At 55.9% G+C, this 16081-nt stretch overlaps 4 protein-coding genes across 15 annotated transcripts in view; 2 read left to right on the top strand and 2 right to left on the bottom strand.

Annotated features, from left to right (window-relative positions):
- Positions 1 to 2792, top strand: tymp (thymidine phosphorylase). 3 transcript variants are annotated; one of them, XM_088366795.1, is made up of 10 exons: positions 1 to 146; positions 525 to 626; positions 892 to 1094; positions 1155 to 1253; positions 1311 to 1440; positions 1505 to 1623; positions 1691 to 1853; positions 1932 to 2159; positions 2227 to 2367; positions 2440 to 2792. In XM_088366795.1, the coding sequence occupies exons 3-10, from the start codon at positions 897 to 899 to the stop codon at positions 2580 to 2582; spliced, it is 1221 nt and encodes a 406-aa protein (XP_088222921.1). In that variant the 5' UTR covers positions 1 to 146; positions 525 to 626; positions 892 to 896; the 3' UTR covers positions 2583 to 2792. The 3 variants fall into 3 exon arrangements, with proteins under 3 accessions (XP_088222921.1, XP_088222919.1, XP_088222920.1); XM_088366794.1 differs by having other exon boundaries at positions 23 to 146; positions 503 to 626; XM_088366793.1 differs by having other exon boundaries at positions 20 to 146; positions 503 to 626; positions 892 to 1253.
- Positions 2793 to 2896: 104 nt separating this feature from the next.
- On the bottom strand, positions 2897 to 3884 carry lsm8 (LSM8 homolog, U6 small nuclear RNA associated). Its single transcript, XM_088366815.1, has 4 exons — positions 3665 to 3884; positions 3355 to 3395; positions 3160 to 3287; positions 2897 to 3094 (listed from the first exon to the last, which is right to left on the bottom strand). Exons 1-4 carry the CDS (start codon positions 3843 to 3845, stop codon positions 3004 to 3006), a joined length of 441 nt encoding a protein of 146 aa, XP_088222941.1. The 5' UTR covers positions 3846 to 3884; the 3' UTR covers positions 2897 to 3003.
- Positions 3885 to 4275: 391 nt separating this feature from the next.
- grip1 (glutamate receptor interacting protein 1) overlaps positions 4276 to 16081 on the bottom strand; it is a 13050-nt gene continuing 1244 nt past the window's right edge. Inside the window, exons 1-25 of one of the 6 annotated variants that reach the window (XM_088366743.1) lie at positions 14177 to 16052; positions 11843 to 11923; positions 11640 to 11775; positions 11428 to 11573; positions 11261 to 11344; positions 11099 to 11174; positions 10869 to 11014; positions 10641 to 10788; positions 10411 to 10580; positions 10154 to 10291; positions 9872 to 10018; positions 9528 to 9714; positions 9317 to 9462; positions 9172 to 9252; positions 9030 to 9099; positions 8817 to 8962; positions 8606 to 8750; positions 8388 to 8527; positions 8117 to 8296; positions 7893 to 8046; positions 7628 to 7739; positions 7100 to 7210; positions 6922 to 7038; positions 6682 to 6828; positions 4276 to 6616 (exon numbers count right to left, since the gene is read on the bottom strand). In XM_088366743.1, the coding sequence (XP_088222869.1) occupies positions 6326 to 6616; positions 6682 to 6828; positions 6922 to 7038; positions 7100 to 7210; positions 7628 to 7739; positions 7893 to 8046; positions 8117 to 8296; positions 8388 to 8527; positions 8606 to 8750; positions 8817 to 8962; positions 9030 to 9099; positions 9172 to 9252; positions 9317 to 9462; positions 9528 to 9714; positions 9872 to 10018; positions 10154 to 10291; positions 10411 to 10580; positions 10641 to 10788; positions 10869 to 11014; positions 11099 to 11174; positions 11261 to 11344; positions 11428 to 11573; positions 11640 to 11775; positions 11843 to 11923; positions 14177 to 14309 (3432 nt within the window). In that variant the 5' untranslated portion in view covers positions 14310 to 16052 and the 3' untranslated portion in view covers positions 4276 to 6325. Of the gene's footprint in view, positions 6617 to 6681; positions 6829 to 6921; positions 7039 to 7099; positions 7211 to 7627; positions 7740 to 7892; positions 8047 to 8116; positions 8297 to 8387; positions 8528 to 8605; positions 8751 to 8816; positions 8963 to 9029; positions 9100 to 9171; positions 9253 to 9316; positions 9463 to 9527; positions 9715 to 9871; positions 10019 to 10153; positions 10292 to 10410; positions 10581 to 10640; positions 10789 to 10868; positions 11015 to 11098; positions 11175 to 11260; positions 11345 to 11427; positions 11574 to 11639; positions 11776 to 11842; positions 12131 to 12238; positions 14115 to 14176; positions 16053 to 16081 lie in introns of those variants that run through there. The other 5 variants (XM_088366745.1, XM_088366744.1, XM_088366748.1 and 2 more) reach the window with 5 other exon arrangements.
- Positions 9747 to 16081, top strand: part of kin (Kin17 DNA and RNA binding protein) — a 12193-nt gene continuing 5858 nt past the window's right edge. For 2 of the 5 annotated variants that reach the window (XM_088366805.1, XM_088366806.1), the window contains exons 1-2: positions 12889 to 12972; positions 13072 to 13193. The gene's annotated coding sequence lies outside the window, so the exon portion shown is untranslated. Of the gene's footprint in view, positions 10055 to 10481; positions 10636 to 10697; positions 10809 to 10893; positions 10998 to 12888; positions 12973 to 13071; positions 13194 to 15741; positions 15843 to 16081 lie in introns of those variants that run through there. The other 3 variants (XM_088366804.1, XM_088366807.1, XM_088366803.1) reach the window with 3 other exon arrangements.

Here is a 16081-nt window from a genome sequence, read left to right as displayed (position 1 = left end):
AGCAGGCGGGATCATTGGGCCTCGACCACGCCCCTCGGCTGCCATTGGCCGACGGACTGACAAGCCTTTGGTGAGGAGGTTGGGATTTGCCGCTCACAAATCATCATAGTCCCTCAGCCGGCAAGGCGGAAAGTTGTCATTCTCAGGTGAGCGCTGATTTTAACTTTCGTGTCATTTCTGCCTGCTCCGCTTCGGCGAAAGTTGTTGACGTGTTCATGGTCAGTCTGTTCTGAAATACAAGGCCACGTTGTATTGATGGGATAAAACGGGCCGCCTGCCAAGCTTGTTTGCCCAAATGAACAAAGTAGAATTATTTCCACCTCTTGGACTCTCGCCAGAGTGACATTTCGTACGAGTGCAGGTCATGCAATGGAACAATCTCTGCTATTTTTGTCTTCAATTGCCATGTTTTTGAATTGAATTGCATATTTGAAGACAACTAATAATGAATACAAATACAACAGATATGCTTGTTTTGACCAATATTTTATGTCAACACCAGGCGACCATGTTGTCCATTCCAGACCTGATCAAGAAGAAGCGGGATGGCGCCAAGCTGAGTGAAGGCGACATCAAGGCCTTTGTGGAGGCGCTGACCAGCGGCAGCATCCAGGACTGCCAGACAGGTGACGTGCAACCTGCACTTTTGGACTACAAAAGGCAAAGAAAATGGCATTTGCATTCTTTGGCTGCGATTCCACGGTTGTGATTCAATTGCAACTCTTTTAAGCAATTGGCTTGCGCCCCCTGTTGGCCGGGAGTTGAAGATAGACATTAGAATGACTTTATTGTCAACTGATCGACAATGAAATGAAGAGAGTCAAGGCGCTGCCAGGCGCCACCGGGAGGGAGCAATTCAGGGTTAGGGCAGTATTTATGATGTTCCTTCAGGCGCCATGTTGATGGCCATCTGGCAGCGGGGCATGGACGCGCGCGAGACGGCCACGCTGACCAAGGAGATGATGCTGTCGGGGGAAGTGATGTCATGGCCCAGGGAGTGGGCGGGGCTTCTGGTGGACAAGCACTCCACGGGCGGCGTGGGCGACAAAGTCAGCCTGGTGTTGGCGCCCGCACTCGCCGCCTGCGCTTGCAAGGTGACCCTGACCATTCATGCCGCTTTGGAGGCAAATTCCCAAACAATGCTGTCTGCCCAGGTACCCATGATCAGTGGGCGGGGCCTGGCCCACACAGGAGGAACGCTGGACAAACTGGAGTCCATTCCCGGATTTAGCATCCACCAGTCGGCACAGCAGGTACCGCAATTGAATCATATTTGGAATTTTTGATTTGCCATTTGGAATGTTTGTCAGGTGCGAGGCATCCTAAGCAGCGTGGGCTGCTGCATCGTGGGCCAGACGGAGACGCTGGTTCCCGCCGACCGCATCCTCTACGCCACACGCGACATCACCGGCACCGTGGACAGCCTGCCGCTCATCACAGGTAGCGCCCCCACCCCGCAGGCACCGAAGCGCGCCCGCCATAACCCGCCTCGTCTCCCGGCCAGCCTCCATCATCTCCAAGAAAGGCGCCGAGTCGCTGACGGCGCTGGTTCTGGACGTCAAGTTCGGCCGGGCGGCGCTCTTCAAAGACTTGCGCGACGCCAAGGAGCTGGCGCGGCTCCTGGTCAGGCTCCCGGCTTCCGTTCCATTTGATCTCAGGTACGGGTATCTTCAGCGGCGTACTGTTGCAGGTGAACGCGGGCAACGAGCTGGGCATGCGCACGGGCGCCGTGCTGAGCCGCATGGACGGCGTGATCGGTCGCAGCGTGGGAAACGTCCTGGAAGTCATCGAGGCTCTGAACGTGCTCAAGACGGGAGGACGACAAGACCTCATGGAGCTCGTCGCGACGCTCGGTAAACACGCGTTGGCGGGGCGGAGTCGGACGACTCGTTTCCCTGGCTGGCTAACTGTCCTGTCCCATGGGCTCTCAGGCGGCCTCTTGCTGGCCATGACGGGTCTGGCGGCCGACCAATCGGAAGGCAGACGCAAGATCTCCCAGGCCGTCAGCGGCGGTGCCGCTCTGCTCAAGTTCCAGGCCATGCTGGAAGCTCAAGGCGTCGCCAAGGAGACGGCCAGGGCTCTTTGCTCCGCCCACACAGATTACTTCACCATTCTAAAGAAAGCTAAGCACCAACTGGACTTGACCGCCAGCCATGATGGTAGAAACGCTTTTGCCAAAATGAATTGATCCATTTTTTGGTCTTCATTTTATTGATGGTGTTGCAGGCGTGCTGATGGACGTGGACGGTCTGGTTTTAGCGGAAGTGGTACATCAGTTGGGGGCGGGGCGTTCCAAGGCCGGACAGCCTATCAATCACAGTGTGGGGGCGGAGCTACTGCTCTCCCTTGGCCAGAAAATTACCAAAGGTGGGCTTTTTTTCCATTGCATTTGCTGACTCATGAGAGGCTCCATTTATGATTACCCCGCCCCCCCCTCAGGCACTCCCTGGCTGCGAGTCCACTACGAGGAGCCGGCACCCAGTCCAGACCAGATTGAGCGACTGCAGAGCGCTCTCGTCCTGGGATCGGTCGCCGATTGGAAAAAGCAAAGTTTGGTGCAAGAAGTGATGCTTCCAGTTTGATCGGAAGCATCTTCCTTTTCTGATCTAAAAATCATGAAAAATGTGCAATTAATTGTGGTATATATGTCAAACTAATTTTCATATATTTTTACTAAATTAGTTAATCAACTTACCAATAAAATAGAAGTCATCTTTATAGATTATGTATGAACTGTCAGAAAATGTTTGATGTTGGCGGAAAATATTTACAATAAATTGTATAAAATGCGACTAGTTGTAAATTTGATAAGGAATTTGAAAAAGATCAATATAAAGCTTCTAATGATAATAGTTTTGAAGCATTTCTGACGTACAGGTCCTGAAAACAAGTTGCGTCTTGTCCAAAATTCACAAACTTTATTAAAGCACTGAGAGCATAAAAGGTCAGGGAAGAGAACATGAAGTCCATCAAAAAGAGAAGAAAAACAACACGTCGGCAGCGTCAGTGGACGACCGAGTTGAGCGGCTCGGCTCGGATGTTGCCCAGGTCCAGCGTGGAGTCGGTCTCCTCGTCGATCTCGCCAATCACGGCCCTGCCCAAAAGTAACACGGTGAGCATGTCGCTGGCGTGTGCCCACGCGCGTTAACGCTGACGTACACGTTGTCTCCCCGGACGATGTAAAGTCCCAGAACCACTTGCTCCACGCCCTGACCCGAGCTGAAGACGCGCTCGTGACTCTCGTCCAGGATCAAGTTGATGGTCTGGTCGAAGCCCTTCAGCGTGCCCTAAACCAGACGTGACGTTAATTGGGTCGACCATCCTGGTGGGTGGGGATGACAACTTTGCACTCACCACAATCATTCTGCCGTCCGACGTCACGATGGCCACCGTACCTGAGGGGCGAAACACACGTCATCAATTGACTTGACCTGGACGCACAAGGAAGAAGATGATGACGTTGAGGCTGCGTGATGACGCCAGGTGTGACAGCCACAAAAGCACGTTGTACCGGGAAAGCTTCTCAACGCTACGTTTTGACATGAACAGGAAGACATTCAAAGACTTAGCTGCTAAAATAAGCGCAACCATTTCTGAAAGAGGCGCTACATGCTGTCAGTAGCTGAAAAGGAGCATGCTAGCTAGTTAGCTCGTGGTAGCGTACGGTTAATGTAGCTTTCCAGCGCAGTAGACATGCTTCTGCTTCTTCTGCTGCTCCCAGCGGCCGCCTCGCTCAAGAAAAGTCTTTGGACCTCTTGAAAGAAAGGCAAAAAAATGAGTGGAGCAAAACAGTCGAACCACCGTGAAACTGCAGGACCAACAACTGAAACCGGTGAGTACGTCATATCCCTTTCCGCCACACGCTCGCGAGACGAGTGTTGGGTCGTGAGCGAACGATTCGTTCAAAAGAGCGAATCTTTTTAGTGAACGTCAACTGGAGCCTTTCTCATACTGACCAGCAGAGGGCGACACACGGTACACTTTTGCGATCTTATGGTCAAATTCAGGGAATCCAAAACGAATATACGCTTAATTTCTCACTCAGACCAGCAGAGGGCGACACACGGTACACTTTTGCCATTTTATGGTCAAATTGAGGGAATCCAAAACGAATATATGCGTTGTTGTATTTTTGGTTCTCGCAATATATTCTTGTTTTGTTTTAGAATAAAACCGATAGAATTAAACCGCTCTTTTACGTTTTTAACTTGTATTTAATGATATGATGTCAGTGTAGGCTAGTTGACTTTTGACACAATAAATTCCAAAATGTGATAAAGGCGTCATGAATAGTTGGGGTTTATTGTTGCTCAGTCGTCGTCCACACAAAGAAAGGTGGAGACAGCAGGACACACAGCAGGAACATCATGCTACCAAAGTATGAAATTTGTACAAAAATACTTTACAACATTGTCCGTGTTCCTGAAACAAAAGTCGTTGGTTCACTTATTTGTTGTTTGGTTGGTGAAGCTACATGGAAGCCAACTCTCTTTTTTCCAATGGCAGTGCAATGCGCGTGTGAGCACGCGCAAAAACCTGCAAGGTTGCGCACGCGCAATACACGCGTACAAACACAGTGTGTGCGTGTGTGTGTATGGCTTAATGGCACGCATTCCTGAAGCCACGCCCCAAAGGCCCCTCGGCTCCTTTCTGTTGGTGGAAATGGTCAATTCTAACTCTGTTGTTGTTGTTGTTGTTGTTGAAGTTAGCTCAGCCGTGCTAGACTAGCCCTGTGTTAGCCTTGTGCTAAGTATCTTGTTAGCCACAAGCTAGCTGTGTGTGCTCTGTTTGCTAGCCACTAGTGGGCGCTGTGCTTCAAACAGCTGAATGGCTAACTCAAGTCAAATAGAAGGAAGGACCAGTCGCACGCAAGCAAACGACATCCAATCACAAGGCTTCCCTCTCGAGCACAGAGCAGCATTTGTGTGTGTTTGTTTGGAGGCTTCTGAAAATGTCGACTTTCTAGAGAGGCAAGAGAGCTAGCAGCTAAATGTTGACGTCACGCACGTGTCACAGCATGTTTTCTAAAATGTCAAACCACAGTGACGATGAGGACTCGACCTTTGTTTTCTTTTTTTTGACATTGTGAGGTCCAGTCGTCACGGAAACAAACAAACAAACAAACAAACAGAGAAAAGTGACAACAGTCAATCAAAACACACAATTAGCATAATTGATCACAGTTACTGGAGGAGGGGCGGGGTCATGCTCGTTGGCGTGAGTGTGTGTGGTCGGTCGGCGGAGAACCAATCAGAGTCAGGCGTCGTTATTGAGCCCATTGGCTGAGGGACGGTGAGGGGCGGGGTTAACAGGTTTTAGGGAAGCCGAGTTGGCCAAAGACGACAATACACACACACGCTCACACTCACACTCACTCACTCACTCACTCACTCACTCACTCACTCACTCACTCACTCACTCACTCACTCACTCACTCACTCACTCACTCACTCACTCACTCACTCACTCACTCACTCACAGTGTGGCCAGTCAACGTGTATATAGTATATTTGTTTTTTTTCAAAAATGAAACTGCTCAGTGTCTGTCAGTGTCATCAGAATAATCACTATGTTTGTAATGCTATGTTGTTTTGTTCTTCCACACTTTCCTCCATGGCATACGAGTCCAACTGCCATATAGATGCCCCGAGTACTTTGGATCAATAGAAATCCGTCCATCCGCCCTCGGTCGTCTGTCTCCGTGGCGACGGCGTGCAGCCAGTAGGTCGGAAATAGTGACCCCTCGTCAGTCTTTGTGCCGCTGCTGTGCTTCTGTTTCTGTTCTGCTTCCTGTCGCACCGATAGACCACCTCCTCCGAGGTTGAGGGTGCGCTTGGGTCAGGAACAATTGTGAGACCAGGAATGGCCTCGGTGTCAGTGGTGTGTTGAAGACCGCGTCGGATTTCAATTTGCAGGGGTAAGGTGAGGATCGGGGACGGTAAAGTGGTCAGGGTTCGGACCCAGATCGGGATTTGAAGGGTTCGGGATCAGTAGTGAGATGAATACTAGGATTTCAAGTGGGATCGGGCTCAGTAGTGGTATCAAGGGTTGGAGGGAGACCCATCATGGGATCGGGATCAGGATCAGTAGTGCGATGAGGACTGAGATTGATTGGGATTGACATTTGGATCAGTAGGGGCCTCGGGACTTGGATCCAAATCAGGATTGGTATGGAAATTAAATCAGGAATGCGCTCCGAGTGGGATCAGGATCCGGATCAGGGTGGAGGACCAGGAAGTGTGCGTGTGTGTGCTTTCAGGCTGCCTCAGCAGGTCCAAGTTCAGAGGTCGTGTGTAGCACCAAGTGGGCGTGTTGCGTTCAGTCCCTATACAGAAGTGTTGGTGACTAGCCCCGCCCCCAGGCCGGCCCCCAGCCCGTCCCCAGGTTTCTTCCACTTGATTGGCGCGCCGTCCTCGCCCGCGTCCTCACGCGCTTCCTTTTGGTAAGCGGTCGGCTGAGGGGCGTGGCTATTGTCTGTGCCTTCCGTATGATTGGTCAGCGGGTTGGCAGAGGAGGCGGGGTTTCGGCTGATGACCAAATCCAAGCGGTTCGACGACTCGGCGATGAGCGGAACGACCAGGCAGCAGTCAAAGTCTCGAGTGCGCACGTGGTTTATCTGAACACCAAAAAGACACTCGAGTCCAAAAAGTCCTACTGGGGACGAGACGCTGAGACGCTTACCTGTAGGAGGCGGTCGTACGCCTGCAGGCCTCCGCGCTCGGCCGGGCCGCCGCCGCGGATGTTGTTGACGTAAACGCCGCGATCGAGAACGCCGTCCGACACGCTGAAGCCAAAGTCCTCCAAGTCGGAAGACTTTTCCAGAGTCAGCTGCCACGCGTCAACAAATGTCGTTTTTCACGTTTGCGATTGTCTGATTCGACCAGACAGTGTGAAACGAAAAAAAAAGCGCTGGCCGTTCACCTTGTGAAGCTCCACCGGCGTCTGATTGAGGATGTCGTTGACTTCCTGCCTCATCTTCTTCATGGCGAAGGCTCTGCGCTGGGGGTCGGAGGGCAAGGTGTTGGAGCGCGGGGTCACCTGGGGGCGTCGCAAGGAGTCAGGCGTGACATCGTGGCGGGCGGTCGGGGTCGGCGCTCACCTGGGGGCGGCTGTTGCTGCGTTCCTGGAAGCTGGCCTGGCGTCCCAGCGAGGTGCGCGAGGCGGGCGGCTCGTGGTTCAGGCTGAGGGTGGAGCCGGACATGATGGTGGCCTGGAGACGAGCCATGAATGCGCTACGTTTAGCGCGCTTTGGTAGCTCATCGGGTGCGTGCGCAAACTCGCCGGCATGCATTCATACGCCCGACCCGATGTTATCTGGATGTCAGCCAATGCCACTCCAACGGCCACTTAAGTATCAGAAAGGTCAGGAAAAGACACAACTTATCCCATGCTAGCGGGCACCCGCCAGAAGGCGGCAAGGAAAGAGAACAAGGATTAGTGGAGGTGAGGAAGAGCAAGCAGCAATGATACCCCAGTGAGGAGCTCCGTCTCCTTTTCTGGCTCCTGGAAAACAATAAGTCCTCTTTTTTCCAACCTCTAAAAAGCTGTTCATTGGTCAGAGGACTTGACAAAGTCCCGCCCCATCTGGCAAGTGTTTAATGTGTGTGTTGCGTGTGTGTGTGTGTACCTCCAGTTCTCTGAGGATTCCGCTCTGTCCACACGTCTCCAGATCCTCCAGAGCCTGAGACCAGAAGTTCTCCTCCTGGTCCGGTTCTGTCCCATCATGACCCACCGTGAACCTGCAGCGCCCCCCCCCCCCAATCCCCACAGGTCGTGACGATACGCTTAGCTCCACGCTAACGGCTCCCATTGCTTTCAACGAGGAGCGCTAACATCTAGGTGAGCTCGCCGAGCTTGTCCGCTGTGGTGAAAACGGCCGGCGGCCGGCTCACCCGCCGAGCGCGACGTGTTCCCAGTCGTCGTTGAGGCCCGACAGGTCCGGCAGCGGATTGGCTCTCCGGCGAGAGGAAGCGGGCGATTGGCCGTTGCCCGTCTTGGCGTTGCGCCACTCGTGGAAGGTGAAGGGCGACGACTGGAAGGAAGGAGCTGAAAGCACGCGGGACGCGTCACGGCTAGATGGCGACGCGCTCGGCGCGGGCGAGGTCCAGACACGTACTCGGGCTGCCGAAGCCGCCGTCCACGTTGGACCCGTCCCAGGACTCCACGGCGCTGTCGACGGAGGGCAGCGTGCCGAACAACCTCTGAGCCGAAGGGGGGGGCGGCGCCGTGAGAGGCGGCTCCTCTCCCCCCTCGCCGTCGTGGTTCTCCTGGCCCGGACACGACTTGGGACTGGACACTGCGCAGACGCAAACGCACGCTGAGGTTCGGCGGCGGTCGGGGGACCGACGGGTGCGGCGGCGGCGAGGCGAGGCGAGGCGAGGACGTACGTTCGCCGTGTTTCTTGATCTTGAGCGTGACGGTCTCCCCCGCCTGCTGGAGGAGGGTGATGGCCTCGCTCAGGGGTTTGCCCTTCAGGCTGCTGCTGTTGATGGCCAGGATGCGGTCGCCCACGTGGATGGCGCCCGTCCTGCCGGCGCACACGCGCCTCTTAGAGCACACGCACACGCGTCCAAGGCGACCTGAGCCGGCGGAATCTTTGGCCCACCTCTCGGCCAGGCCTCCCTTGGTGAGCGAGGAGATGATGATAGGGTCGAAAGGCTCCTCGGTGCCGGAGATGGTGATGCCCAGGGGCCCTCCGTAGCGCTGCAGCTCCACCGTGTAGATGATGCTCCCCGACACCTCCTGCTCGTCTGCGAGGTGAGGCGTACGGGTCGGCGGCCGGTTCGCTGACGGGCGACTCGCCGGCCGTCACTTACCGGAGTTGTCCTCGTCTTTGCGTATCTTGAGCTTGACCAGCTCTTCGCACTGCCGCAGGATCTGCACGGCCTCCTCCATGGAGCAGGTCTCCACGCGGATGTTGTCGATGGCCAGCAGCTTGTCTCCCAGCTCCAGCGTGCCCGTCCTCCAAAAGACAAAGGTCGGAGTAGGCTCGCCGTTCGCGATCACGTGCCGGCTGACCGGCGTGTCACCTGTGAGCCACGCTGCCCTTCTTGATGTCTGAGATGATGAGAGGGTCCCCCGCTTTCCTGTTGGACGGCGCTGCAACGCAACAAGAAGGTCGGCCGACGAGGTTCGGCGGCCCGCTCGAACGTGGCGCCGGAAGCAACTCACAGCTGATGGTGATTCCCAGTTCCACTCCCGGTTTCTTGGGCAGCTTCACGTGGAAGGTTCCGGAGGACGGGATGACCGATTCTGCGGGACGCAAAGCGTTTGTCACCTCGTACGGAGCAGAAGCCGTGCACGCGCACACGCATACCGGCCACGTCAAACTCAATCTCCAGTGTGAGTTGTGCAGTGATGGAGGAGTCTCTGAGCAGCTGATTGGTTTCTTCCAAAGTGGAGTCTTCTGTGGGAACTCCGTTGATGGACAAGATCCTGTCGCCGATCTGCAGGATGCCGCACCTGCGAGCGTGGACGACACGCGTGAGCCGAGGTCGTGCGTGCGTGCGTGCGTCAAAAGCGCCAACCTCTCAGCGGGACTGTCAGGGTCGATGTAAGCGATGAGCGGGGGCGAAGAGAGCGTCTCGGTGGCAAAGACGCCGCCCTGCAGCTGGAGGCCGAAGCCCATGACGCCGTCGCCCAGCAAGGTCACCTCGGTGGTCTCGGTGTGGACCACCTGGCCGGCCAGACCCACCGTGCTGGACGCCAGGGACACTGAGGGAGGGAGGGAGGGAGGGAGGGAGCACAGCCCAAGGTGACGTCTGTGTCATCTCGGCAAAAAGACACCCGCGAGGCAAATGAAAAGGTCCCGAGCGCCGTGTTAGCGGTTAGTGAGCAAACGTCTCTCCGCCGAGCCAAAGTTGTTCCTCACGGGAGCTCTTGAAGTCCTTCTTCTTCTGCTTCTTCCTCATGAGCGTGCCCCGCGGACTGGTGGGATACGCGTTCCTGGGAATGCTCATGTTGAGGGACGACAGACTGTACGCCGACATGGAGCCCGGCGAGAACGTGTGGCCCAGTGCTGCAAACACAGCCGAGCGCGCGAGCGCGCGTCAAGGTGAGCCGGCACGCTCGCACGCACGCACGCACGCACAGCCGCTGCTCACGGGCGCGCACGCGGCGCAAGGAGAGCGAAGCGAGCGAGCGGCGGACGTACACGCGTTGTTTGTATGGCGGTTGTGCGACCTGCCGCCCGATTGGTCAGGATGGTACGTGTTGTAGTGGTAAGGGGGGAGGATGGGTGCGGAGGTTCCGGTCTCCCAGGGGAGAGGGCGGGGAGAACGCTGCACCTTGACTGCACACATGCATGCACGCACGCACGCACGCACGCACGCACATGCACACACACATGCGGGCCAGCGTTGAGGTTAAGACGGGAGGAGCGAGCGAGTGGCACGGGTGCCCAGACGCCACCTTGCTGCGGCGCGTTGAGGGCCGGGCGGGCCTGGTGCTGCGGCAGGATCTCCAAGCGCACGTTGTGGCAGGAAGCGGACAGCAGCTGCGTGGCCTCGGCCAGGGAGCAGAACTCCATGGATTTGCCGTCCACCGACAGGATGTGATCGCCCGCGTGGAGGGCGCCGCACCTGCGAGCACGCCCACGCGTCAACGTCCGCTCGGACTTCCGGCGCCCGCGTAAAGGTCACCTGTCGGCGATGCTGGCCGCTTTAACTTTGTCGATGACGATGACCTGCTTGCTGCAGAACATGGACGAGGACAGAGCCACGCCCAGGCTGGAGCCCGTCGCCTTGGCGACCTCCACCAGCAGAGGACCCGAAGCCGAAGACACGGAGTCTAAACGCAGACGGGTGAAGGTTAGCTGTGTGTGTGTGTGTGTGGCGCGCACGTGCATGCGTGTGTGCGTGCGCGCTAACCCATGACGGAGACGTCGTACTCCAGCAGCATGGTGGCTTCCTGCCCGCTCTGCTTCAGAACGCTCATGGCCTCCGCCAGCGTGTTGCCGTGGAGACGGATGCCGTCGATGCTCAGCAGACGGTCGCCAGGTTTGATGCTGCCCTCCCTACACACACCAACAGGTGCTAGAGCCTGCCATAATGACCACGCTGGCGGCGGCGGAGGCGGAGGTTCAAACGGCGTCACTCACCTGTCAGCTGGCCCTCCCGAGCGTACGGTTGCTATGACGATGGGTCGACACTTGTTCCTGTCTTCACTGGCTCCACCTACATGACGCACGGTCCTGTCACGAATTGGACCACGCACGCACGCACGCACGCACGCACGCACGCTCGACGCTGCCCCAACTCACCTCTGATGACAAATCCAAAGCTGTTCCCTTCCTTGTGCAGCGTCACCTCCACCGTCTTGAACATGACACCCGAACCCTGCACGGCTGCGAGGTGGCAGGTCAAAGTCACGTGAAGGTCGGGCCAAGGAGACGCACGGACGGACGGACGAGAGGCGGCGCGGACGTACAGACGGGCGGCAGCTCGTATTCCACCTCCAGCAGCACGCGCTCGCCCACGTTCTTCAGCAGGCTGATGATCTCGTCGTGGCGGAACTTGGCCAAGTTGATGCCGTTGACGGAGCGGATGTAGTCGCCCACGTTCAGCTGGTCGCTCCTGAGCAGGTCGGGCGAGTTTACCACGTGAAGCGGGTGGACGGACCCGAGCGCCTTCCTTTCCTACCTGGCGGCGATCCCTCCCTGCCTCAGGTTGGACACCCGCGGCTTTCCGTCCTTGTCGATGCCGCCCGACACGGTCAGCCCCAGCGTGGTGCCCTCCTTCTTCATCAGCTCCACCAGCGTGCAGCCCCGGAACTCATCTGGGGGCGCCAAACGTCACGTGAGCGCGCGGCGGCGGGGGCCGAGCGTGAGCCTCGCGAGCCTTACCCGGGATGCTCTGCCTCCTGACGGCCAGCGCTCCGTCCGACGGACGCGAGCCCGCCGACTGTTTGGTGTACGGACCTTCATCTGCGAGCACAACACACAAACACGTGACGAAGACGACGAAGGAAGGCTGAAAAGTCGGAGGAGAGGATGAAGATGAAGATGATGGATCGGGAGCTAGCTTCCCACCAATCCCACAACACACACAAAGTGCACGTGATGTCACCAGCACTAGTCTTCCTGACATCATGAATTTTACATCTCTCTCTCGCTCACCCTCTCTCTCTCTCTCTCTCTCACGTGCACAGGAACGCTCTCCCCCCCCCCTCACAGGATTGTCAATCAGTGATCAATTTCCAGTAAAGGTTGCATTCATCTCAGTCATTTCCCGCGCACTACCTTTATTCACCCTGCGCAGGATCTGACATCGGCATTTGAACGACACGGCGATCATGATGAAGCCCCCAGCTCGCCGTCGCCAGTCGCTCAGCCAGCGCCATGCACACGGAGCCGCCGCCGCTGCTGCCGCAACCCTCTCCTCTCCTCTCCTCTCCTCCTAATCCTCCCAATGCGCCTCTTCCTCTCGCTTTTCCGTCCTTCGGCCGCCGCCAGCCCAGCCGAGCGCCTCTTTACGCAGACGCCATCACGTAGATGAGGAAGAGGATGACGAGGGAGGATGAGGGAGAGGGGAGGGGGAGGGCGCTGCAGATGTGGAGCGCCGCCATGAAATGAGGAGGAGGGGGAGGCGGAGGCTGAGCTGATGGCGCCATGATGATGAAGAGGGAGGGGGAGGATGCCCGTCATTGGGGAATGGAGGAAGTGCACAAACATCACAAGATGAGAGACACCAAAAGCGCGCCGGCCCTTTAAATGACCTGACGGCCAGCGCAAAGGAAGCCGGCCGGGCGTTCGGGTACCTTGGCCACGATCGCTCAACGTCCACGCTTCCTTTCATTTCAATTCCCCTTAAATCAACCTTCACAAACACCTCACAGTATGCCATGCCCGCTTTACACACTTCATGATGATGATGATGATGTCATCACCAGGGGGAAAGCTGCGCCACGGACGCACCGCTGCCACGCGATTGGCTGCAACTGCGGAAAAGGGGCGTGGCCTAGCCCCACATGTAGGTCAGTGTTCCAGATGCCCATTATGTGGGATTAATTTCACTCTGTGCATGCGTGTCAAATGACGTGATTATTATTACTTTTTTTTTTTTTTTTTTACAGATTACAGAGAGTTTCCCAACAACATTGGCGAGTGATACCACTCGGCGCTTGCCGGTCGAGCTAATGCTAATACGAGGGGCGCCCAAAGGTCACAAATTGGACACGTCGGGGATTTTTGTGCGGTAGGCCCACAAAATACTCATCATCCATCACATACCAAACAAGTTGACAGTCACATGTCAGCGTACACGCGTGTAATGAGATGAGCAAAATGCCCGCTCGCTGCCGCTACGGCTGTTACCACGGCAACAAGCTGATGAATAATTGAAGGGAGTGAGCGACCCTGCAAGTACAAAGAGCAATTTTTAGACATGCGAGATACACACACACACGCACAGGCAAGCATTCTAAATGGCTGAGTTGAAGTGTTTCAAGTGAAGCCCAAAAAAGAAAATCTTACAAGAATGTGGCGTTCAAGTACAATCGGAACTTGTCAACTAAATGACCCAGCTGAAGTGTTTTGAGCGAGAACGTGCTCCGGACATTCCACCGACTGCAGACCAGTGGCAACGTGTCAGACGGGCACCGGCACACTTTGTGGTTGGTGCTTAGCGCTAATAGCGGGGCGCAAACAGGAAGCGGATGACGACCGACCGACCGACCCACACCGCGCCGCTCGCAGAGCCTGCGTACTGCAAACAAGTCCTTGCTTCTAAAAAAAAAAAAAAAGTTCTCTAAGCGCCCGCCAGCGCTTTTGTGCTAACACTTAACACGCTTTGGCAGCCAGCAGTGTGTCAAAGTTGTGCTTTTTGCAATTCCTGTGCTGCAGCAAGGCTTGTCATTATCCACAAAGCATCTGGCGGGACTCATCCTCACCTGCGTGCTCTTCAATTATGCGCACACACGCATTGTGTACACATGTCAACAGTGTGTGTGTGTGTGTGCGTGTGAGACAAATGTTGTGCTGTCCCCTGTGGAACATGTCAGGCGTGTTTGTGATGAATTTGTGTCTGCTTCTGTGAATGTGTGAGATGTCTGTGTGTGTGTGTGTGTGTGTCTGGTCTGAGTGCATTCATGTGTGTATGTCTGTGACGCGTGTTTGTGAGCATGTGTGAGCTTTCTTTGTCAATCTGTGTGTGCGTTTGAGCGCAGGTGTGCCACTCACGTAGCAGGCGCGCGTGGTACTTGCTGGTGTAGAAGTAGACGTCGTCGTATCCTTCCTGGTAGTCGTCGTCGGCGCGGTACCTCCTCCTGCGCCTCCTTTGGAGCAGGCGCAGGAGAGCCAGGAAGCGCTCCATCCTCACCGGGGGGCTAACGCACGCACGCACGCACGCACGCACGCACGCGGCTATCGCACGGCTAGTGGCGAGCGTCGCAAACGCCAAGCATCATCCCGCACAAAGAAAGTCAGCTCAGGTTTCCTCTCCAACATGCGCACGCACACGCACACACACACACACCTTTGGACGGCACACGCACTCTTTGTAGCTTCGCCTCCTCTGCAGCTTCCTCGTGTCCTGCTTCAGCCAATCACAGCGCTCGTTGCGTACACACACACACACTCTCGCAGTGTGTGTGTGTGTGTGTGTGTGTGAATGTGCACTTGAAGAGTCAGCAGTCATGACTTTTCTTCTCTCCTTTCATCCTTGCATCCTCCCCTCATTTATCCCTCCATCCTTTGCACCATTCATTCCTCTTTTTATGACACACACACACACACACTCACTCACTCGCTCACACACACGCATACTCGATTCCGCCAAGGGGGAGGGGCGGGGCGGTCTCCATTCAGTCAAGGAATGACAGAGATTTCCACAAAGGGCAGGAGGAAGCAGGCAAAGGCCTATACGGCACGCATGAGGACTACAGTTCCCACAATGCAACTGGGCCGCTTCAATGAATCAAAGAGTCGGCGATCTCGAAAAGCGTATCAGCGTAATGTCATCGAAATCGAAGGCGGAAATGCTCACGAGTGAAGGCCTGTTGCCATGTTGGCTTTGGACAAAAGTAGTGCGGCGGAACATCGGCTACCACCATCAAGCCTGCCTGGTACAAGCTCCAAGGGTGGAATGAATGTAGTCCATCAGAATCAAGCGCGTTGTGGGGGAGACAACGCCGCCACGTGCGAGGCGGCATGCGAGCCGGGCTGAACCGATGGCGCCCTCTCGTGGTCGCGAGCGACCGGTGAAAAGATGGCAACAAATGACACAAAGCGAAGACGGATGTCGTTTCCCTGAAATCCTCTTTGTGCCTTCCGAGCGGAGAAAGGAGAGCGAGAGCTGCTAAAAATGACAAAAGTGTCCTCATTTGCTAGGCGCTCATTTGCATATGGCTTGCGGGCCCGCCCGGCGCTCGGCCGCCATTGGCTGCCTGGCTGAGCGCGCGTCTAATCGCATTCTCCACACACGCCGGCTTATCCTGCCGCTCCCCCGCACGGGCGCTCTCAGACCACGCGGCGTGCGTGCGTGCGTGCGTCAAGATCATCGATATTGTCCTCACGTTTGTCGTCAGCGTGATGGCTGACCAAAAGGGGCGGGAGAGCGCCGTCAGCTGAGACGTGCGTCGGGGCGCACGTGACCAAAGTCTCGCAAGTCTGACCTTCATTGCGCGCCAAAAGAAAACGGCCGAATCCAATATAGTCGAGAACGTGCACGTTTGTGTTTGCCGCAGTATGGCGCCCACTACTGCCGAGGAGGTCTTACTCAATGCCAAATTGTTTTTTGCATTAAGCATCAGTGATGGCTGGCATTCGTAAATTCCACAAGAAAAAAATGGCAGAAGGCTGAGAGGAAGTTCGGCGACATCTCGATGAAAGCAGAAACGCCAAACAGGTGCGCCCTCACACACCCATTGATGCATCGTGTGTGTGTGTGTGTGTGTATGTGTGTGTGTGTGCGCACGCTGGGGGAATTCAAGCAGAAAATGACATGATGTTAGTTTGATGCCAGAAGCTCGGCCGGCGCTCCACCTGGATGCTGCCCAGGGCTGACGGCTTGACTGACTGACTGACTGTGTGTGTGTGTGTGTGCCAGTGTAACAAATTGAGGAGAAAAGTTGCACTCCAGGACAA

Source organism: Syngnathus floridae, chromosome 22, assembly GCF_059516105.1.
Source record: "Syngnathus floridae isolate MCC-2025c chromosome 22, RoL_Sflo_1.0, whole genome shotgun sequence".
NCBI lineage: Eukaryota > Metazoa > Chordata > Actinopteri > Syngnathiformes > Syngnathidae > Syngnathus > Syngnathus floridae.
The sequence above is the reverse complement of the archived record's forward strand: the minus strand, read 5'-3'. Positions and strand labels throughout refer to the sequence as shown.

Coding starts and splice junctions, on each gene's coding strand:
- lsm8 (XM_088366815.1), bottom strand. CDS start 3,845: ATGACGTACTCACCGGTTTCAGTTGTTGGTCCTGCAGTTTCACGGTGG. Junction 3,396..3,664: donor GCTGGAAAGCTACATTAACC/GTACGCTACCAC, acceptor TTCGCCCCTCAG/GTACGGTGGCCATCGTGACG. Junction 3,095..3,159: donor ATCGTCCGGGGAGACAACGT/GTACGTCAGCGT, acceptor ACTTTTGGGCAG/GGCCGTGATTGGCGAGATCG.
- tymp (XM_088366793.1), top strand. CDS start 509: ATGTTGTCCATTCCAGACCTGATCAAGAAGAAGCGGGATGGCGCCAAG. Junction 627..891: donor CATCCAGGACTGCCAGACAG/GTGACGTGCAAC, acceptor ATGTTCCTTCAG/GCGCCATGTTGATGGCCATC. Junction 2,368..2,439: donor TGGCCAGAAAATTACCAAAG/GTGGGCTTTTTT, acceptor CCCCCCCCTCAG/GCACTCCCTGGCTGCGAGTC.